A 22,605-nucleotide genomic window follows, 5' to 3' on the forward strand; every position below is an offset into this window, starting at 1 on the left:
ATATTCCCAAAATGGGTACCGGCTTTGCCAGGTCACCAAAATCTCTGGCGTCTCAGGGTGTTTAACCCACGGCAGCACAGGCAGCTTCCGAGATAGCAGTCAGGCAAAGGATAGAGTAATAGACCCGCAAACGTGTCAAGTCGCACTGATCAGGAGCAATAGCAGTCAGTCGGTTCCAACACTATTGATATATTTCATCCCCATAAGCCCAAGATGAGACAATAATACATGGTTTCCCCTTTATATATGTATGCGCCGTGCACCATACATTGACTAGCAGGTGGTATAACAACTTATATTTGTACAATCCTAAACACAAATAACGAGCACGATTATGGAAGGCACTCTTAACTCAAACATTGGTCATGTTCAGTTTGAAACAAGTCACATCTAGACAGAACACGTGTCAATTATGTAGTTTTAAATATGGACCTGTCTATTCTCAAGGCGCTTCATCTGATATTCAATATTACTCCCTTTCAAGATCGCTTCATTGATGATATTGCATAAAAGTCAGGGTTTGCCCCTTTAGGGTCACCTAAATAAACATACTGCAGGACATTAAAAAAAACAAAGAAACATTAAGAAAAAAGCAAAACCAAGCAAAGGTTAAAGGAAATAAAAAAATTGTTTGCTCCAATGACATCATCATACACCTCTAATGGAATTGTATCTTGTAATGTGCGAATATTGTTCAAAAGACAAGAGGGGCCCACCCTGTATTATAAATATGTGTGTGTGTGGCATGTATGAGCTAGTAGACGGTAAAAGATCACATTAAATTCACTGCTGAATGAGGGGGAATGGTGGGTTGCCACATGATGAGCCGTGCAGTACCGACCTCCAATAATCTATGGGAAGATTTACATGATAGTATACAGTGTACTGGTGCATGCATAGGGGTTATGCTATGTTTTTACAAAGAGAAACAAGAGTTTGAGCTATTCACACCCTTTGCCCAGGCCAAACAAGAAGCTTAGCCAGTAATGAAGGTTACTGCAATATATAGTTTCCATGGTGCACTGTTTTCGGACTAACTCTCTCTAATGGCAGGACAGCAGAACATTTAGTTAAAAGAAGAGCATCGAATCAACGAGAAGACGCGTGGCTATCCGTTTAATAGGACAGGACATTTGGGTTATGCTGCAGGGTATAGCTACATTGCAGTTTTCACTTTTTCATCAGAAGGATGTCGACCAGCCCCTGCGAGATACCAGAGGGATGGATGTCTGTGGCTCCATTGACAGTTTTAATGGAGAGGTATGCCATTTTCTGTATTCTTGCGTATACTCAGTTGATCCATGTGCTCGTATACAATGCCATGCATGGGTACAGAACTGTTTGGGCAAACAAGCTCAAAGCTGCAGGGTTTTTACATACCATCTATAGGTGATACAGTGGGTGAAGTCTTTAAAAAGGACTTGTGTAGGAGCTTGGTGACCTCTGAAGCTCCAGACTCTTTGCAAGCTGATCCTTGACGCATACAAGTCTGGAGTTTCAGATCCCTTTGATCCACTGTAAAGTAATAAACATCTAAAAGATTTCTATTTCGCCCTGAAGAAGGCTGGGCAACAGGAATTAGGGGCCGGCTAGACAGAAACATCAGTTTACCATTTCTCAAATTGCCCAAATGGTTTAATTTTCTTTTTGGGAATATAAAATGTGTGAAAGTCTAATGCTGCAAAAAACCGTGTTTTGGGAATAGTATCTATAGTGTTAGAATAGCCGCTTTCTTTTTTCCACTTGCCCAGATTAAGTCAGGACTATACTGCATGATTGAATGTGTGGGTTTTGCAGAAACACGTTTTGTCAATTGTTTGCTAGACTCATGTGGTTGTGTGATGTGTTCTATTGTGGATCTGGAGATTTTACCCAGACATTTGCATGTATCATTCTCTTAACAATGTTTGAATGTTCCTTTTTGAAAAACGTCTTTGATAAAATAATAAACTGTCCGCATTTGTAGTGAATGTTGTGCATTATAACATTGTCTTGTGATTTGCGATAACATATTTGACAAGCAACATCATTTGTTAAGGCGCTCTGTATTAGAGCAGAAGGGTGAGACGGGGGCTTGTTCTGTGGAATGGTGACAAAGATACATTTAGGAACAGGGGGCGGCAGGATGGCTGGAGAGCAAGAGCTGAGTCCAATAGTGGCATGAGACCGCAGGCTTGCACACCCAATTGCAGTCTGTGTTCCCTCTTTGCCGATTAGTCCATCACTCGCTGCAGTATGCTAATACTGAATCCTGCACTTTTCCCAGCATATGGGCCCGCGTGCACAGTAGGTGCAAGTAGGGCCTAAACCAAATCCCTCATAAGCAGAATAGGTAGGGGCATCACCCACTTTTACTGTTCCCTCAGCTTCACAACAAAGAGGTAAGGATTGGGATGAACACTCTGGACTTTGTGTAAACCTCACTATTACTTCGGGGAATATTGTTGGGAAAGATTGAAGGGCAAATGGAGTTCAAACTCCCCTCTTTGGTCCTATTTCACTCCTATGCCCCAAGCACATTTAAGCTCGGAGACCGTGAGCTCTACTTTCTTTCTGGTTCACATATGTCCAGGGGTCTCTGCCTATAGAAGCAGAGCAGCACACAGGACTTTGATACTTCTGACCTTCACCCATCAACATCACAGGTTCCACATCTTCTTCACCCACTATGTCACGAACATCCTCTCCATCTTTTCTTTCCGAACCACAGGCAGCGAGGCCAACACAGATGACAGAAGGGCACTCTAAAAGGCTGCTTTAATTACTTACATGGGAAATCAGTAAACACGAAAAGCAGCAATCGCTGGGGCGATTCAGTCAGATGTCAGCAATGTGTGTAGAAATGCCAGGCTATATTGTTATCGCTGCTGCGTCTCTCGGGGTGGAACAGGTTGAGGGCGTGGCTATAAGGATAGTTAACCAAGCAGGGACAGACAGACACACACACACACACACCACTCTTCTGTTTTGTTGTGGAACGTGGCCCACCACGCCAGCATTTCATCCAATGCCTTGGGCTTTCAATCACCTCACAGGGCAGAGGAAAGATACAACACAAACTTGCTGCAACCACAACTTGGAAAGCTTTTGTGTCAGTGCGCAGCGTGCACACCATGCGCCACTATTTGCCGGTGTGTTAGTATACAAGGGCCGGTGGCTGTGACAGGGGTGAGAACATATAGGACCTTAACCTCAACACCTAGCCACGCTCATAGATAGTGCAGACAAGCTGCCGAAAAACAGCATGTGTGGTACAGTTAAAAGCAGGTACTTTTGTTTAGAAGTGGTTAAACATTGTGCGCGTATGTGACTGGTAAGTCAGCGTGGACAGCCTAAATATGTGGCCTGACAGGCGGTGCCCATCTTTATTTTATCAATTCAAGTTGTTAGATTGCAGGGGTGCCTTGGGGACCCTTAAGTGGTTTACTACAAGATATAGCAACCAATTAATAGACAAGGCAAGAGATGAGCATCATTAGCAGATGTGCAAGACACGGAGACCAGGGAGTGAGGTCTAGGGGATTGTGCACGAGGAGGGGGTGCTATGGCAACAGTCCAATGGAGCCACACATTTAATTATGTAACGTTCTGAAGTGAAATGGAATCGGGGGATTTGCTCTGAATCTGGGGGTGATAGGTTTAGACGGAATATTAGGAAAAATCTTCAGTGGAATTGGCGAGTCTACGTAGGCTGGAGGCGGAAGATGTAGAAGCAACGCAGCATGCATTTAAATGGGCATTGGGTGCTTGTTTTCTAATGGCACTTACACAAAAGGTGACACTGCCTGAGGTGGGTTGGCATATCCACACTGTAACTTGCCTACCAGCGTATCACGGCTAAAAGCTTACATTTATCATAGCGCGTCAAGCAAACAGGGGCCTTTTCCACTGCCACAGCTCTACTGTGTCACACACCAAGGGGCCGGAGGGCTAGACTGTAGGGGGGTAGGTCTCTGTAGGCCTCTTCTGCCCCCTCGCCCTTCATGAAACTATAAAGTTGGGTGAAGATTCAGCAAGGAGTGTTATAATGTGAACCGCAGGGCACATTCAGGGAAAAGTTGCAGACTCCTGGCCTATGCTATTGACCGTGGATTCCTAACATCCAGTGCAGGTCCCAGGTTCCTCACTTGCCCCATCACACCACTTCACGCCTCAGGCTGCCTGACCACTAGCAAATCCCCATCATGCTGTGTTTTTGCAATGGCCAGTCATGGATGAGGTGCAACCTGCAGCCCCGCAAATGTTTTGGACTGCACATCGGATCTCTCACCGTTGACTCTGTTGGCAGGGGCTGATGGGAGTTTAGTCCAAACACAGCTGGAGAGCAAAAGGTTGCAGGCTCCTGGTATATGTTATTGGCCATGGGTCTCCCCAGAGAGCTGCCAGCCCACTCAGGAACATGGAAGAGTTGCAAATGCGCATTGCACCTGGACAGCCGCGTGGCAGGCCACATGAAGGCCTGACCGGCAAAGCCGACCTCCGATTTTGCCACTGTATGAATATTTGATTCCGATGATAGCCGCTTTCCAGAACTATAGGGGACGGTCTTGTGCGCAGAAGTCAAGCCTGGCCTTCGTGGTGCTCAGAGTATATGACTTACACCAGGTCAGATATGTGCACCAGCGAAAAATGCACCTGAAAGAGGATTCTTCTGTGAATCTGGATGCACTAACAGACTCTCGGCAGCTTCGGTAGAGATTACACACATGCACGTATTCCCCTGAACAACTGAGTAAGTCAAGGGGAACATCACCTTAGCAAAGCACGAGAGGCATTTATGCAACAGCATGAATTGTGCAAATGCACATTTTAGCCTATTGCACATATGGTTGCTTGTTCCTATTCCAGTAGATTGTCATAAAAGACCGCATTACTCACAATGAAATGAGTGGACAAGAAATCACATTGCAACATCGAAGTATCTACTTTAAGGGGACACTTAGTGTCCGATTTTGATGGTGATTCTGCTGTGTGGAGGCCGGGTGCAGCGGGTGCTTCGTGTGGGTTCTCCAAGGGCTCCATAGTGGTAGATTTGACTGATATCCTAACAACCCTCAATGGAACGGGTATGAATTTTGAATAGCTAATGCATGCCGCCTGTTTTACGATGCACTCCAGTAGATGGAGAAAATAGTGAGGAGGGCAAAGTCGGTGAGAAAAGAAGTCGAGGAGGGCATAGTGTGAACAGTGTTGCAGTCTTATAACGTGGGAGATGGCAGAGGGAAGAATGCCTGTCCAGTCGGCAGCTGTGCAACTCTCTCGCCAGTGCATACCTACATTTCACTGAATGCAATTTTACCTAAGGAGATTTCACCAAACTGATTTCACTGAAAATGGTAGGTAAAGTGGTCCATGTGTACTGCATAATAGGTGGGGTGTGGGGTAAGGGTATACATTAGGGTAGGGAGGGGTAAGGAGGAGTTGCGGGGGTCGCCCCCCACATTATAAACAAAAAAATAGTAGAAAGGGTAAAAAGTTAATTTCGTTTTTTGGTGAAATAGATTTGGTTAAATCAAAAGGATTTTGAATAAATCACATACATCCCTCGCCAGTGCCTTAAGTGGCACTGGAAAATGAGCAGGGCCTCATCAAGGGGACGTGGCCTAATGGCGAGGGTTGCCTGCCGGCTCGTTAGGACACATCCCCTTGACAAGCCCAGGTTCAATGGGCTACAGGCACCCACGCTAGGCCGCCTTTTGTAGAGATCAGCACCCTTTTTTTCCTAAAGCCTGAAACTCATACGAATGAGGAGAAGCAGACCTCTGCTTGCAGCGGCCTCACATTTCTCTCCATAATGGTGGCGCCGGCCCATGGCCATCTGTTTCTTGAAGGGATGCCTCGCGTGTGCGGCACCACCATAATTAATTAAAGGCATTTTTGTTCTGTATCGTGATGCTCTCACACATGAGCAAGAGCGTCAGGCTTTAGAAAAAAAAGCCTTGTCCTGTAGCGAGTTGGGCTGCCACGGGAGATTAGTGAGCCCCGGCAGGGCCTCGCCTCAGAACGAGATTTCTGAGCATCCCGGTGCTCATCCCCGGCCTGCTTAAAGCCCTGTCTCTCACAGACCTTGTGCACTGGCACAGGCAGCTCTCACACCTCTTTGTCTCTGGTCACTTGGCATAGAACATGTCACTTGTTAAATGTAGGGAAGTAGTTTTGGGCTGCACCTGCCTCCCCCATAGCCCACCTCCACAGTTGTGGTGATCGTGGTGGGAGCCGAAGGCTCTTTCTGCGGCGTTCCCGGAACATCCAATAACCGTTTTTCTTATCATCTTTTCTTGCAGAGGCCCTGCAGGCATATCATTTACTTTTACCCCAGAGGTACGCAGGCATAGAGAGCTTGTGCCAGCCCGTACATCTATGGCACTCCAGTGCTATCTTCATGGTCCTATTCAGTATTAGCATTGCTGGACGGCACTGTTGTACTTGCTATGGACGCCACAACCAGACACCATGACAGGTTTGTGCCACACTGGACGTTGACAATGCAGTGCCAACCCTTCACCTGCATTACTTTAATGTTCCATCAACCTTCTGAGTGCATCAAAGTCACTCCACAACTCATCATGCGGGATGCTGGCGCATACAAATTAGAAACAATTGGTGCCAGAGCCAATTGACCATTTCAAGGAGGCCCATCCATTTAGTGTGAATATAGGCGGGTACAGAGAATTCTGCAAGCGTGGTAAAACGGGTGGCAGAAGACAGCATGGTGCAGGAGGACCACTTTAATCTACGGGATATGTTACACCTGCCACCCCTTTCATCCTGCTGGTGAGTCCTGTTTCTTGGCCCGGGTGAAGCAGGCGATGGGACGCAGAGCTAAATACCTCCGCAGGGGGGTGCAGTAAGGGACCCAGCCAGAAAACGGACTCTGATCTTGCCAGACAAAAGATTAAGCAGCCTGCTGTCCGTGTGGGTGCTCCTGAGAGGTTCGGCTGGCTGGTCTCTGCCGACTTGTGGATGACTGCGATGTGTTCGGAATATGCAAACAAAGGAATTCACACACCCGTGCCCCTCATTCTTTGTGTTGACAGCCTTTCAAGTGGGGCAATTTATAAGTGGTGGCTCATTTAACAAGCCATTGTTTTTACGCAGTATGTTTTTAACATTTCAGTATTAAGAACTGAACATGGGGCATTTTTTTTCACCAGGCTAGCACAACTATCAGCTGACCAAACCTATTTAAAATTCCACACAGAAAAAGTTTTAAACTATTTTCTTTACTTTCATGTCTTCTTATTTGACACGCCAAAACGTTTTGTTTTGTATATCCCTTTTTAGTTACACATGGCGCATCCTTGGGAAGTGGCGACTCAATGTGCTTGATTAGGGAAGTAGAGTGCATTGTGTGTCACCATGCAGACAGTAGTCCATCGCAAATTAATGCAGTGATATGAGTGCAGCAATGTTTTGTGTGCTGCACAAGCCACCACCCTGTTGGTTAATGGCGTCTATGTGGCGCTCCCGTATGTAACAGCACATATGCCTGTTTTTGTCTGATGCGCCCCATGTCCATGCAATAGCATACTGGAACGTTTTGTGTATGTGGCTCTGATGAGCTTGCTATACTGTGCCCACACTTAAACGCATAAAGCAATCAAAGAAGTTGCCCCAAATTGTACATCCACTGGGCAAACGCCCTTTCTACACTGCCACACCATGATTTACACTAGCTGCAGGCCAGCACTAATAAGACATGCTAATGCCAGCTATTTAGCTAAAGCATGGACCTGCTCGCTTTTGCAGAAATAACCCGGAGGATAGTGTAATAGTGAGGAGGTAGTGGCTGAGGAACTGTGAACCCTTTACCATGCATTAGAAGCCGGTTTTGTTTGAAACGCTTCATCAGCTTATTACTGGTCAGGCTAACGTTTGTTAGATGTACAATCCTATCTATATAGCCTTTCAGTGCATTGGTTATTGTGTCTCTCTTCTGCAGTATCCTGTCCTGTCTATAGATATAACTCCCAAAAGATGTTTCTGTATTGGGGGTTGGGCATGCTCACACTGACACCCAGCCCTTCCTCATCTAAAGTTCTTCAGAAACAAGAATAAAAAGAGCCCTTGTACCCCATTTGAGTGGCTGATGTAGCCATTTATACTAGCATCCAAAAACTTAAGCTCCAAATGAGTGTGTATGGTTACAAACATTTTAATGTTCGGGTGAGTATTGTGAACCGTGATGTGAGCTCGAAGCCATACATCAGTTATGAATTTTTAGAGATTCACAAATGCAATCCTTTTATCACAGACTTGTGCATTTATAATAAAGATCTCTGATCACTGGTATAGCCCTGAAATGCTCTGTGATTTAATGCAAAACATACAGGAACCCTCATTGGTGTTATTTGCCCCCTTTCACACTCTCATTAGGGTATTTTGAAAGAGTACAATATGAGTGTACCAGACTGTCCGTCTTGAAATTATAACCTGCCATCAGAAAATAATTCATGTGGTTAGTCTAGTATTGCCCCTTGCGAAATACAAGTGAGGTAGCACGCACAGAATCCCTGCAACACAGAGCCAGTGGGCCCTCAGTTTGAAACTGCATTCAGGCAAGGCCTTCCCTAACGGCAGGTGACAGAAAAAACATTTACTTGGATAGCAACAGCTGTGCTTTCACATTAGACTTCTTCTGTAAAGTACTTGCATTATAATGTAATGAAACCAGCTTAATTTATATAGCATTTACTTATTCATATTGAGGAGGAGTTTTGTCGCACTACACAGAGGTGTAGTTATGGAGTGACGTGTGCCAGTCAGGGGCGCATTCTGGTGTTTCGCCCTGGGCACCAAGTTGGCTAGAAACTGCCCTGATGCTGGTTTACAGAGAAATGTGCGCTTCCGTCACCGACCCTCTGTTTGGGGTCTTCATGAGTCTCGGAGCCCCTATGTCTTCTTCCTTATGTTCACGCCAGCTCATCTGCTCATAGGTGCAGCCACAGGGAGCGGACATGTGGGAAGTGGTTTAGTAGGCTGGCAGAATGGATGCAGCGCCTCTCGTGCTATTCCATCCCTACTCAACATCCTATCGCAAATGGTCAGAGTGCTTGACAATAAGGTCTGGTTGATCAGGAAAAATGATTCTGCATCAGTTGCGGATCATGCATTCAAAGATCAATATTGGTAACATTGGCAGGAGGCATGCAGAGACGTCCACATGGCCGCACACAACACGTCTCATTGACTGGACGGACCCTTTGGAACGCCCCAAATGCCAAGCTGCTTGTTAAATCACCAAAATTACTTTCACCACTCGTTTTTCTCTGGGCAATTGTTACAGTGGCCCAATTTCCTAGTCACTACTCCATGAGTGTTTTGCATGTTGAAAGTATATTCTCCTTCTCAGCAACACAAAATGATGTCTGGAAGGTTTAGAAATTATCTTAACTTCGGGCATTGCTCTGGGCAAACCTTCAGACCATTTTTCGTCACCTGCCAAGACGTTACAGGAAGGGGAAAGAACATTTGCAAATTAGGCTTGGTGACACCCCAAATGGGCAGTCCAGTCCGAACTGCTTCGTCACATCCCTTCTGCACGAGACCAAAAAAATAAACCGACATGTTGCGGCCTTATTTGGTGTCATCAGTGCAGTGCAGTTTGGATCTTCAGGCCCACCTGGCTCGGGACCCACGTGTGTGCCTGTGTGTGTGTGTGGTTTGTGTTGTCTTCTCTATTTCAGCCTGTGGGCAGCTATTCACCGTACCCCTAATGTGCATGTCAGCTGGTGACGAATAATACCCAATGATGGCACAACCTTAGCCGGTCAATCAGACAACCATTCTGCTAACTGGCGATACATTTGGTTGAAAATAACTGTGACTGCCTACAATCGTGAAGTGGGCATTGGAAAATACTAAAGACATGGGTATCATTGCATTGGCACCATTGCTAAAATGATATTAAATGTATACAATTCACGATTTACCAGTATCGAAATTATAGTAATGTTTAAGGTAACCCCCACACTTGGAGACACCTATTATGCCCAATTACTACCCCAGATATGAAGTATTGACTTGCCATCCCCAACCAGTTTAACCTTTTTAAAAATATATATATATTTTCCCCAAATTGTTGGATAAGGGGAAGTCCAATTCAAGACTAAGATCATGGTGCAGGTGGGGAATGAGTGCCACTGAAGCAAATATTCATAGAAAGCCTATTTGCTGATAATGTGATCATCCAGAAGTTTTGGACTTCAATTCCCATCAGCCCTAGCCAGCGTAGTCAGTGTTGCAGTATCATGGACTTCGTAGTTCAAAACATCTGTGGGGCTACACAGTGAGTAACCATGATGAAGTATAATGGATCACGAACAAATGAGTCAGAAGTACTTACTCCAAACAGTCAAAGCTGCAGAACCATTGACGGCTCCTTCCGAGTTGGCAGCGTAGCAGGTGTAGTTACCGGCATCCTGGAGAAAAACAGGCATAATCTGCAGACCGCCAGACTCCAGCAGGATGAACCTCGGGATTTGAACAGAACCGCTCGCCAAGATCCGGTTGCCTGCAACACAGAAGTGAGGTGGGTTTTCCCATTAAAGTAAGTGTACTACTGACCATAAACACATGCAATTTTGAGTATGGCATATTAGTAATAATAATAATATATAATAATAATAATTAGTAATTTAGCAATTTAGTAAAAGATGAAATACGTTTGGAAAAAAGAAACATGTTTTAAGGAATTGTCATCTCGCAAGGGTGCAAAGCCCTGGCTTTTTTGATTTATATTTAATAATAATACATAAAATGATGCAGGTGATTACTTCTCCAAAGGGGTAATTTCAGTCCTAAAAAAGTCTGGGGACTCCTTAACATACGCAATGGGATGTGACATCACCAGAAATGAGCATATCAAGGTAAATTATGCACGTTCCATTCAATTGTCTTTGCATAACCATACAAATTGCACAGCACAAATGGGCCTTTGGCTTTCATAAAATCCTCAAACACAAAAAGCCAAGAGAGGATATTTTCTTCTAATAGGGTTTGAAAATGTTAAAACGTGTGCACATTTTAAGCCCCAAGAATCAATGGCAATGTTTTCCCTGGGTAGCGCAGTCCCGGAATGTGACATTTCACCTTTGGTTGTGAGTTATTTTTCACCAGTTTATATGGTCTAGTGGTAAAGTGCCTGACGTGTCAACCTGGCAACCGCGGTCCGAATCTCCAGGTTGTGCTTAAAATTGTAATTTCGAAGAAGACAGCCAAAGTGTCTTGTTTTACACATGGCCATTAAATTACCCTGAGGGACGGTGTTCTCCCTCTGAAAAAAGTACCCTCGACTTGAGCCCTGGGTCATCTGTGAACTAGATCACCATTTTTCACAACACCATGCCAAAAGCATGTGGCCTGATCCACAGCACCCGCTCTGCTCGTGGCACAAAGCAGGTTCAAAGGTCACAAGATGCCCACTTGACCGCCAGAGCGACAGCAAAGTCAGAGCAGCACAGGAGCAACCTTTAGGATATACCCTGTGTACATAAATACATGAGCATGAATACCCCATGCTGCTGTCAGGATAAACTCTAAGAATAAGCTATGCCTGAATGAAGGCATAGTGCATGGCTTTCCTTATGTTCATGGCCGCAACATCCCAATTGATATTGCACATGTGCCAGCTCCTGTGAGTCAGCTCTGCTGCGGAAGGGAAGGTGTATTGGGGTCAGATGGGCCGATAATGCCACATGGCAGGACAGAAACCCAGAGGACCCAGTCTCTTTGATTCTCTTTGTGAGGGCAGGTAACCCCCGGCCCCAGAGATAGATGCACAGCAGGCTGCTGTCCTGGACCCAGGTATCAAAGGAGCGCTCCTATTAAGGAGGAGTAGCCTCACTCCATGGTGCTGTATGTGTAAAGCTCTTTGTTGTCAGTAGGAGGGAAGGGGCCAGGAGGAGGATAGGCAGACGTGCTCTGGACACTGGAAGAAAGCTTCCACCATCTTGTTTCTCACTGTCTCTCTTTCCTGTTACTGTCTCCTCCACTTCCTCTGAAGCAAAGCACATTTGGTGGGACATCAACAGGGCAAGGTACACTCCAGGCAGGAGCTGGGATTTGTCCTCTAGGGCAGGCTAGCTTTAGACCAATCATACCAGGATTTTTTAGCATAAAAGAAGGGGTTTGGTATCCCTTCAGCAGATTTCACCCAGTTCCTCAAGGATCCTTTAAGGCCGAAAAGACATTGTGAACATTCTCACCTGGACTTCCTTTGGGACAGTTCCACTGTCCAAAGTCCTGTGCCTGAGGTGAAGAAGATGAGCCGTCCAAGACAAAAGAAAGAGCTCTCTCCTAACTTAGAGGCACAGCTTCACCTCTCTGATGATGCCTGAGTAGACCGAAACACGTATCTGGGATTGTTGTTGGTACTCTTGTTCAGAGGAGAATTGCCTAGCATTTCGGTGCTGGTCTGCCCTTGTGGGTGAGACAAAGACAGATATGCGAATGCATATTTCTCCTCTGTGAAAGGTACAGTGAGCTAAAACGTGGCTGTAGACCGTGCTGAGTGAGCACCTTCCCATAGAACAGGTTATTTGGCTGTGTACGTTCCCGGTAAAGTGGCTCCCAGACCGTTTTGTCCCCTAACCACTCCCAAGGAACATCAAGAGTGACCAGTGCTGTGGACAAGGAGCAACCAGTCTGCAACAGATCTTCTGTGCCAGAAGAGCAGACCCTGAATTGGAGCATCCTGTCCTCGAGTCCTTTACAAAGGCCTCATAGCAAGATGAGGGCCAGACAAGCCAAAGCTCCCTGTTCTATCACAGCAAATCGTTCGCTATGTGTTCCCTGCATCCTGAGCAATAGGGAAGGCACTGGTGCTGGTGTCTCCATTCCTTCAACCAGCCGAACTATTGCACTGCATCTAAACCAACTTGACACAGCATCATGTGATGCTGTGTCACGTTGCACGTTGTTCCTAACAAGTGACATGCTAGCGAAGCATGTCACTTGTTAGGTCCAAGCGTCTGCTCAATTCCAGAACCCATACCAAATATCTGGAGGGTCACTCGCCGACTCTAACCAGGGTTACAACAACGGCTTGGCCCAGCTAGCCCGAGAACTGCCACCTCATTCACTGCACATTGACGCACCCACCATCATCACTTCGGTAACCGCTGTCCGCTCACTCGAACCGCTGGAGTGTCACTAGCCAACCTCTGCCCATGGCTAAAGCCTGACTCGGCCTGGCCAAATGAGTAGCGTTTCTGGGGCTCCCCGGACCTGCATCACTTAAACCTCTGATGTTGGACCAAACAGAGCACCTGCATTGGACGCTACTCCACGCGAGCTTGGTGCCAGGGCCTCTATGATCCTACATGCCCAAACTGAGCCTGATCAACTTGCATCATCGTTCGACACAAGGTCTGATGCGTCAGCCCAAGAAGAACTGAATCCAGGTACTGTCTCTGAACTGTCCCAATGGTCGACTGGGACTCTAGAGACTGGTTAGGTCACGATCGCTCCTGCTATCCGCAAGATATCCTTTTATGGTAGTACCGTAGCTACCACCCATGGAACTACACTCAAAGTTCTACTTTTTTCAGTCTGTTGCATCTTCTATGTTTTTCTTTTGGGGTGGGTTATTGTATAGTAATCTCTTTCCGTTCTACGTGCAGTTGGTGTCTCTTATTACAATGTTTATATTTTTATAGAACCTTGAGTGCACATTCCCTTTTTTTTGGATTGTGATACTGTGTTGCTTGTGTCACTACTGGTTCACCTTCATACCCCTATTAAGAGCATGGCCTTCTGTCGGTCCGCGTTACAACAAAAGGCAATCAATATGCAGTAATAAAATCGCTGCAAAAATGCTGTGTTTGACCCGGTAAAGGTGTACCCCATTATATCATTTAAAGGGAGCGGGGGTTGCAGGGTTGACTTCCGCTCCCCTTAAATGTTATAATGGGTGTGGGGGTTACGGGGGTGTCCCCCGCATCCTTTACATAGATTGGGGCGGCAAAACAACTGCCTTTTGCCGCGAGTTTTTGTGTAAACGGCCATTTTTGCTGCAATTTTAACACATGGAACGAGGTAAAGGAGGTATATCTGTTGATTGTCCCTGTTGTTCCTTTATGATCACGTTGTGTTTTGGCTGGTAGAAGTACGAGGGCTGAGTGGGCCAGTTTACTGCTACTCATCCTTGTACTCCTGCGAAACGGAATCCAATTTGTCACACATGTACACATTCTAAGCTTGAATTTATACAGTGCAATGAAGTTGCCAGCAAGATCAACTGGGCCAAATAAATGAAAGCCATGCATCAGCATGTGCAGATTGAACCTGTACTGTTGTGTAAAGTACCTAAATGTGAAGATCTTCAAGTGTTTTTCTGGCTAAACGTTATGGGTCGAGTCTGTAGAGTGAAGGCTCTGTTATTAATTTGAGCTGTTAGGTGGGGCTTAAGCTCCACCTATAAGCCGAAACTTTTGGCAGTTCTGCATCTCACCTTGAGAGTCCCTAACACTTAGCCTGAGGTTCTCCTCTTGGCTCCCCTTAGCACTTCCCACCCGGGCCCTCTACCAGAACTGCCCCTTCCCCACTCCCTATCTCCTGCACCTCTCCTGACTGCACTGGCACGTCCGAATGCCACAAGGCCTAGTAGGACCATGACTGTATTTTACTGCTTTTGCCATTGTTATTTGTTCCCCTATTCCCTTCCCACTTAGCCTTGAAACACAATTCAGTTGTATAAGCGCCTAACAAATTCTTAATAAAATGAAAATACATTTCATTGGAGTACAGCTAGGAGGGAGATGAGATCTTAGGAGGGACACACAGCATGTGGGTGTTTGATTATTTACCACCCACTGACTGTCATTGGCCGTGCTAATCCTTATGGCCATTCCCACCCACTCCCTGCGCCTCCCTGCCCAGAACACATCCTCCTGGGATCTCTTTGAGGTAGGTAAGATCAAGATTTCATCTGCCAGAGATCTCTCTAAGCAGTCTGCAGATAATAAATGGCCTAATTGGAGCTGTAAAAGGTTACTGCTGTAATACCAATATAGCAGCCAAGTTGACTTTCAACACACACACACATATATATATATATATATGTTGGAAAGTTCAGAAAGTTCATTTGAGCCAAGTCACACATGCCACAACGCCACCTAGTAGCCATCGCCGTATGTTCACCTCCAGTTCTGATGTGTATGTGCATACAGCAATGCATTGTGCGTATGCAAATTAACTCAAATGCAAACCTTTTCCTCCAGGAAATTGTCTTTGTCTATGAGGGCAGTGCTATTTTATACAATGCTTTATCAACCTAAAACAGACATTTTGCAAGTTTGTCAGGAGAACGACATACTGGTTTCACACTTATTAGGGATCATCAGTGCAGTATAGACCTGACAGGCTTCTGGTTTGAGCATTTGGCCATGTTTTCGCAACATCAAGAAAGTTAATGTGGTTTTAAAAAGTCTGAAAAACACCCTTTCACCTGAAATCTGAAAGTATGAAAGTGCATTTGAGCCAAGTCACACATTCCACAATGCCACCTAGTAGCCATTGCTGGAAGTTCACCTTCAGTTCTGAGCCACAACAGCAAGGCATTGAGGGTGTGAAAATGTACTCAAATGCAAAGCTTTTTCTCCCGGAAATTCTCAAGGGCACGTCCATGCAACCACTTGTGGTTGTGAAAGCGACACCCACCTTGCTTGTTGCATCATGTGGCCACCAGCTTTCATGAATTGGGGAGAGATAATCCAATAGTTGATTTCTTGGATGGGGCCCATGCCATCATCTCCAAGATGCGAAAACCCTGGTTTTGAGTGGTGTTGGTAGTTTGGAGGGTGACTCTGAAGATTTGCATACATTTGCATAGATTTTTATTTGGAAAGTTAATCCTGTGTTTGAAAGAAATGAAAATGTAGCCAAGGAACTTCCTAATGTTATTTATTTGTATGCAGAAAGAACAATGCTCTTTTGATCACAAAAGAATGGTCAATAGAGAAGAATTCAGATTTAACAGGAAGCAGTGAACTTCTTACAATGGGTGAGTTTGAGGGACATTCTGATCAGGTTGTGGAGGGGAATAAATGGAACAGTCACCAGGGACAATACGCAAGTGGACATACATAAGTTAAGGACAACCAACATTGGACATTTTTAAGTGCAGGTAGGTTAAAGACTGGGCCACAAAGAGCAACAACACAGAGTCCATCAGAACCCCGGAGTTTGCAGTAGCAGCAAATACTAGCCTTCTTCCAAAAAGCACATGTACTCAGTAAAACCAGGAAGCCAAAATAGATCCACCTGGTACTGGGCACTGCAGCTTCTAATTAACTGCTCATACATCATTCTCTACATTTAATAAGCATTCCCCTTCTCATTAACAGGGTATTTCTTCATTGCTCCAATGCCTCAATCAGTAACATAAGAGTTTTGAAAGCATGTTCAATAGAGTTGCATCACCGGTTCCAGGTAAACGCATCAGATCTTCACCCTAGTAGTCACCCGAGGCTGATGAGTAAATGCTTGTCTGCATGTGATTACAGTGAGGGAGTTCCATTATCAAAGGCTTGTAATCAGTGGGATTGGGTTTGACGGCATTAGAGGTGAAAATGAGAGGTTGAGTCTAGGAAGACATAGCCCACCCTCTGGCACTGACTTCAGACTTTGAATTCACCCTACGTCAGTTCAGGTCAGCCCTCAGCAGCGTGCAGTCCATATTACAGAAAAACTACTGACGATTAAGTACAACCCAGTCGCAAAAGCGGGAATGAACCTCACCGCTTCCGGACAACATTAAGCCAAAGGAGCCGGCTTCAGGCGTGTTGAAAGACTGGATTTACACTGTACCTGTGAGTATCGGCTACATGAGTAGACACAGGAATTTGGTATCCCGTGATAAAGTCGCCCGGGAAAATGTTGCCAGAGCGCAGAATTTCCCCAAATGTGCACTCTCATGAAAATCAAGCACTTTCCCCAAATATTCTAGGACTGGAATTAAAATAGTTATTAATACCCATCCTAGAATATGTGGGGAGATGGCTTTTAGGGGTGCAGGGAAAAAAATCACCTACATGGCGATTTTTTCCCCAGGGAACATTTTCCCATAGAACCAGGCATTTCATTATAGGAGAGCGTCTAAACGTGTTGATGCCAAAGAAATATGAAATGATTGCGATTATGGGGAATAAACAAACGAGAAAGCAAAGCTCAGTAAGAATTTAATCAGAGGGTTTTCAAGAACATGGCTCCCAACAGCAGCACATCCAACTCCCATTTACCTTTTTTCCAGGTAATAGCCGGCTTGGGTGCTCCAGAGACATCGCAGGTTAACGCAGCCGTCATCCCGTCAGTAACCGTAGCATCCAGGGGAGGCCGGGTGAATGTGGGAGGAAGATCTAATGGGGACAAATAAAAACAATACAAAATAACTTGATTGAATTCGTTTGCACATCCCTTCCATCTGAGCTGATCAGGGAGGATGGGACAACACAAAATGGAAGCCTTTCAGCAGTGCCCCGAACCTCTTAGTGTTTATCTCCAACAAACGCTCTTACATGCAAAGTAAAAAGCACTTCACACAGGAAAGGCCTCATTCCGCGCAGAGCAAGCGGAGCGATGGGAAGGTAGAACAGGTCTGCTTTTTAGAATAATGAAGGCGATCTGGATTTGGTATTATTTCACCGGCAATCGGAAAATCCATCAAAGGCTCATTTTTCGCATTTGCACTTATCTACTTAGAGAACTCTTGACACACATTTTAAAAAAGAGCCTGCAAACTTCAGAATGGCCTTTATTTTGAAATTGCCACAGAAGAAAAAGACTACGTTTGATTTATCTTGCAATTTCGTGCAAAGCATCTCGCAGAATACGAACGCTGTACGATAAAAAGCAAGATAATTAAGAGCAGCTTAGCACATCGTATAACTTAACAAAGACGGAGGTGATGGGGGGCACACAATATAATGAAAATAAGGCCGAGGAAGGAGCACGATGAACACAATGGACGATGCCGCCCTAATGCATTGTAATAGGGAATAACGATTGATTCCTTTGGCCCTTTTCTTCATAGCAATTGGCAAAACGATAATGGAATGCTGAAGGTGGGGTTAAAGCTTTACAAGAAAAAAGTGGAGGGGCAGACAACAGCGGTTTCAATGGTGGAAAATGTAAGGTGGTGATGGCAAGATTCCATGTATATGTACAGTTTCCCCAAGCGTTGCCGGCTGCAGTCCTGGCGTCACCGACCTATTTTCCAACCACTTGATCGTGCCGGCTGTGGTTGCGGCAGCCTGGACCCACACGCTCCCATACACGTATCACGGACCGGCCTTCCCTCAAGCGCCACCAGCTGATTCAAAGCACTTGCATATGTGAACATCACAGGATTGATAAATGGCTGCACCATGCATGCACAGAAAAACGTGCAAATCACAATAGTAGTAGAAGCAGAGTGGTGGCATAGACCCAGCACCATCACCCAATCATATACCCGACCCACCTAAAAGAGTTGGAAACACAACCCGGGTGCCTCCTGTGGTAATAAGTTGGAGCATAGACTGTTGTAGCTGCTAATCGTTTTTACCACAGCCTCAGGAACCAACAGGAAAACACAAATACCTGAGTGAGTGCCCTAACATCAAAGCGCCACCAGTGGCGGCAAGGTACGTATAATACACCACTCGATAAGCACAGCTAACCACACAGATCAGTATACAGCACAGACTATGTCTATGTAAAACATTAGGTTATGTGAAAGAAGATACCTCAATGGGTAAGAAGTTTCTCAAAAGGGTTCTTTCTTTAGGGGCCTGCAGGGACACCAACATCAACTGTGCTCTCCAGCACCCATCTCCTCTAGATCTCCCGAGCCTTCCAGGTTCCAATAGAGAAGGCTCGGGAGATGCAACATAACACATCTGCCCCCTTTACAATAAACATAATGAAAACCAATAACACAAAGGAACACACGAGATGATAACGTGGAGCTCTGGAAAGAGGGGCTTCTGAACATTAACTTATGGTAAGCATGAATATACATATAAACAACATACAATCTGAAAGAAAAGATGATGAATACTTAACTGTTGTGAGAGTACTACCAATAATAGGATCATTCACACACACATCTTTCAACCATTTGGGTTCTGGTCTCAGTATTTTAGATGATAACTCCATATCATCTACATCATCAGAATAGGTGTCCACTGATACCCTGTTATGAACTTCCTCACATTTTGCCAACTTATCCATTGACCACACATCCCTTCCTTCCACTATCACCACACCATTCCTTACAGCAGAAATTCTTTATGGACCAATGAGTTTACTCTCTATGCATTTATGGGTGTACCTTGGATTATGTATCAATACCCAATCTCCTACATTCCATTCTTGCTCCTTCACTCCCCTTTTCCCATCAAACATTTCCTTGGCATTACTCTGCCACTTTTTTATGAAATCCATTATCACTTTTCTACCCACAATCACCAAACTTGCCAGACCTAACCACCCTGAGCACAACTAAGTACCTTGCTCTCTCCTTTTTACTGAGACAAACAATTATATTCTTGTCACTGAGTGTGGTGAGATAATCCCACATCATTTGGGTTAAAAACATCTTCGATAGCAAGCCTGATTTCAACGCTAGCTGAATACCACCCTTACTACATCTATTGGCTCTTTCTACCATCCCATTTGCCCGTGGGTGATATAATGCTGTGCGGGTATGCTTAAGGGCATAACTGTTTAAACATGTTTTCATGAACTCCAAACAAAATTGTATCCCATTGTCAGTGACTATTTCCGTGGGACAACCTTCTCGCAACACAATCTTCTCCAGAAATACAACTAGTTCCTTCACTGTCACTTCTCTAACTGCACCCCATTTCACCCATTTGGTGTGAAAATCTACTACAAAATGTCAATCCTTCACCTAGTCCATGTACAGGACCCATTATATCAATTGCTACTTTTTTCCAAGGTTGATCAGGGACAAAATTTGGAATTAGCAGGGTTTCACATATGACCTTGGTCTTATCGCTTAAACAACAAGGTGTACAAGTCCTTACGTATCCTTCTGCTAGACTGTGCATTCCAAGCCACCAAAATCTCTGTCTTAACCTAATTTTAGTGCCACTGCCTCCTAAATGTCCCTGATTAGGTATTTCCACTAAATGAGCTTTAAGCTTCTCCGGAGGAACAATACGCAACCGTTTTCTGAGTCTCCCGTCAATGACACTCAATTTTTTACCTCCCACAAAACTTCAAACCTTTTCTCTAAAGTCTCTTTATTGGGCCAACCTGACATTGTCCACTCGCTAATGATCTTCAAGTCCTCGTCAGGATTCTCACAATTCTCCCATTCCATGTGTTCCACACATCCTATTTCTATACTGGCAACAATGACTTCCTCCTTCCATTCTCCTTGCACTTCATCTAGAGCTACTGGCATCGTGACGAGCAATCTGCAACAACAGTACGTTTCCCCGGCAGGTAGCAAACCTTGAAATCATAACCTTTCAATCCTAAGTACTGCCTGCTAATTCTCGGTGACCCTGCAGCCCAGTTCCCACATTCAAACATTTGAGCTAAAGGCTTATGATCTGATCTGACTATGAATTCCCTGTCTCACAGAAAATACTTAAAATGCATTATTGCCCAAAACACTGCCAGAACTTTTCTCTCAATGACAGAATTGTTCCTTTCAGCTCCCTTTAGTGTTCTTGACGCAAACGCTATCACATGTTCTTCTTTGTTACTGTCATAATGAGTGAGAGTCACTCCCAATCCCAATACACTTGCATCCACTGTCAGAACACAACTATCCTTTGGACAAAATGTTCCTATCGAAGGTGCCTTCACAATGTCTTCTTTTATTCTTTGAATTGCGTCTTTGCATTCCTTTGACCAATTAAACTTCACTCCTTTCTTCAGTAAGGATCTTAGAGTCTTGGATCTCAGGGTTCTGATACAAAGCATTCTACCGCTTCTTGTGGTTCCTGTGACCTCTCAAAAAACTTGTGATGTTCAGAAGTAATATTTTTTCGGTTCAAAATGGTTTTGTAATTTTCGTTCGACCAGTATGTAATCTTCTAAATCCCCTTGGCCTGTTTCCTCTGCCTCTGGTAGTCCATCATAAACACTTCACCCTTCTGCTCCTAAATTGTGCAGGAGAACAGCTTGTTTTCTAGCAGGTGTGAACTTGTCTCTGCCTATTGCCAGTAGGTATGTGTCAAATAGTTTTTTTCCATCTGTCCCACCTAATTCCTGGTGTACCAGGTTCAGCTAAAAACGGTGGTGGTGGTGGTGACATGTTAGCAGCTGCCATTGTTTTTTTTGTTGTTTTTTTAAAATAATGTTACTTTTGCTGCTGTTTTGTTGCTTTTGTAGCTTAGATCCTCTCTTCCTTTATTTACTAGTGCACTGCAAAGTTGCAATGTGCTGTCACTGTTTTATGAGGCCCTTTCTCCTTCATGGGGTTTTGTTTGTTGTAGCTGCTAATAATCTTCCCTTCATGCAGTACCCTCGCAGCGCTGCCGCTTTTTTCAGGGCCCGTTTTGCTTTGCAAGGCCTTGTTTCCTCTGGTTGCTAAGGCCTTGTTTACTGTGGTTGCTGGGACGGCTGCTAAGGCAGCCTATAGAACTTCCCTTTATATTGTGCTGATGCTTGTGGGTCCTTTCCTCTAACCCGTGAGCATCCCGCCATGGCAGCTTTCTTTCTTTTGGAGACGTTCCCCCTTACCTTGACCTGCGGATGTCGACTGATGTCCCTTTTGGAGTGATAGGGGTGGGTGGGAGTTCCTGCTCAATGTGCTGCCTGCGAGTTCCTGTCTGCATGGGTGCAAAATTCAGCTCTGCCACGCGTGTGGGGTCTCTCACAGGCCCGTGTGCATCCCTCGTCAGTGAAATAAGCTACTTCCACACGTAAGCAGTTTCTCAAAAGGGCTCTTTATTTACAGGCCTGCGGGGACACCTACATCAACTGCGCTCTCCAGCAACTGTCTCCTCTAGATCTCCTGAGCCTTCCAGGTTCCAATAGAGAATGCTCGGGAGATGGAATATTGCATCGTGCTGTTCATATAATTTCTCTGCCTACTTACACCCGACTACGCCTCAACACAGCAGAATACAGTGTAGACCTACAATAAATTCAGGCACGCTGAAAACCTACCGAGTGTCTAGCACGGACGCCACACCCACTCTTCTCAGCACCCATCCACATGCCATTATCGCATGGGTTGCTTTTCTTCCAGAGCCTGGCCAGCCCTGCTAAGCTTTTTTCAGACGAATGCACACATGCATCATAATCGTACCCCAAGACCTCCAACACTCTGGACTTCGGTCCTCAGAGGGCGTTCCCACTAACAGCGCATTGAGACTATAATAATGATAAAATTGGCGCTATACAAATTACAAATACAATACGATTGCAACATATGAAGTGCATAACTAGAAAAAGGAGAATTGGGCAGGTGATAATCACAAGTGCATATGAACACAAGGATAAAAGGGGTCATCCTCTATCTTTCTTATGTAGTTTCCTATAGCACAGACCAGGCGCTACAGAAGTTAGTAGCGCTTATCAGAATTAAGCGAAAGACAGAGATTCACAGATGAGGGAGATTACAAAATAGGTGCAGAAAAA

At 45.1% G+C, this 22,605-nt stretch overlaps 1 protein-coding gene across 1 annotated transcript in view; it reads right to left on the minus strand.

Moving 5' to 3' along the window:
* Window positions 1–22,605, minus strand: part of SDK1 (sidekick cell adhesion molecule 1) — a 2,988,580-nt gene that overhangs the window by 843,945 nt on the left and 2,122,030 nt on the right. Inside the window, exons 10-11 of the mRNA XM_069647588.1 lie at window positions 17,241–17,357; window positions 10,346–10,513 (exon numbers count right to left, since the gene is read on the minus strand). Coding sequence (XP_069503689.1) covers window positions 10,346–10,513; window positions 17,241–17,357 — 285 coding nt within the window. The remainder of the gene's footprint in view (window positions 1–10,345; window positions 10,514–17,240; window positions 17,358–22,605) is intronic.

This window comes from Ambystoma mexicanum, chromosome 2q (genome assembly GCF_040938575.1).
Source record: "Ambystoma mexicanum isolate Mex_15411 chromosome 2q, UKY_AmexF1_1, whole genome shotgun sequence".
Taxonomy (NCBI): domain Eukaryota; kingdom Metazoa; phylum Chordata; class Amphibia; order Caudata; family Ambystomatidae; genus Ambystoma; species Ambystoma mexicanum.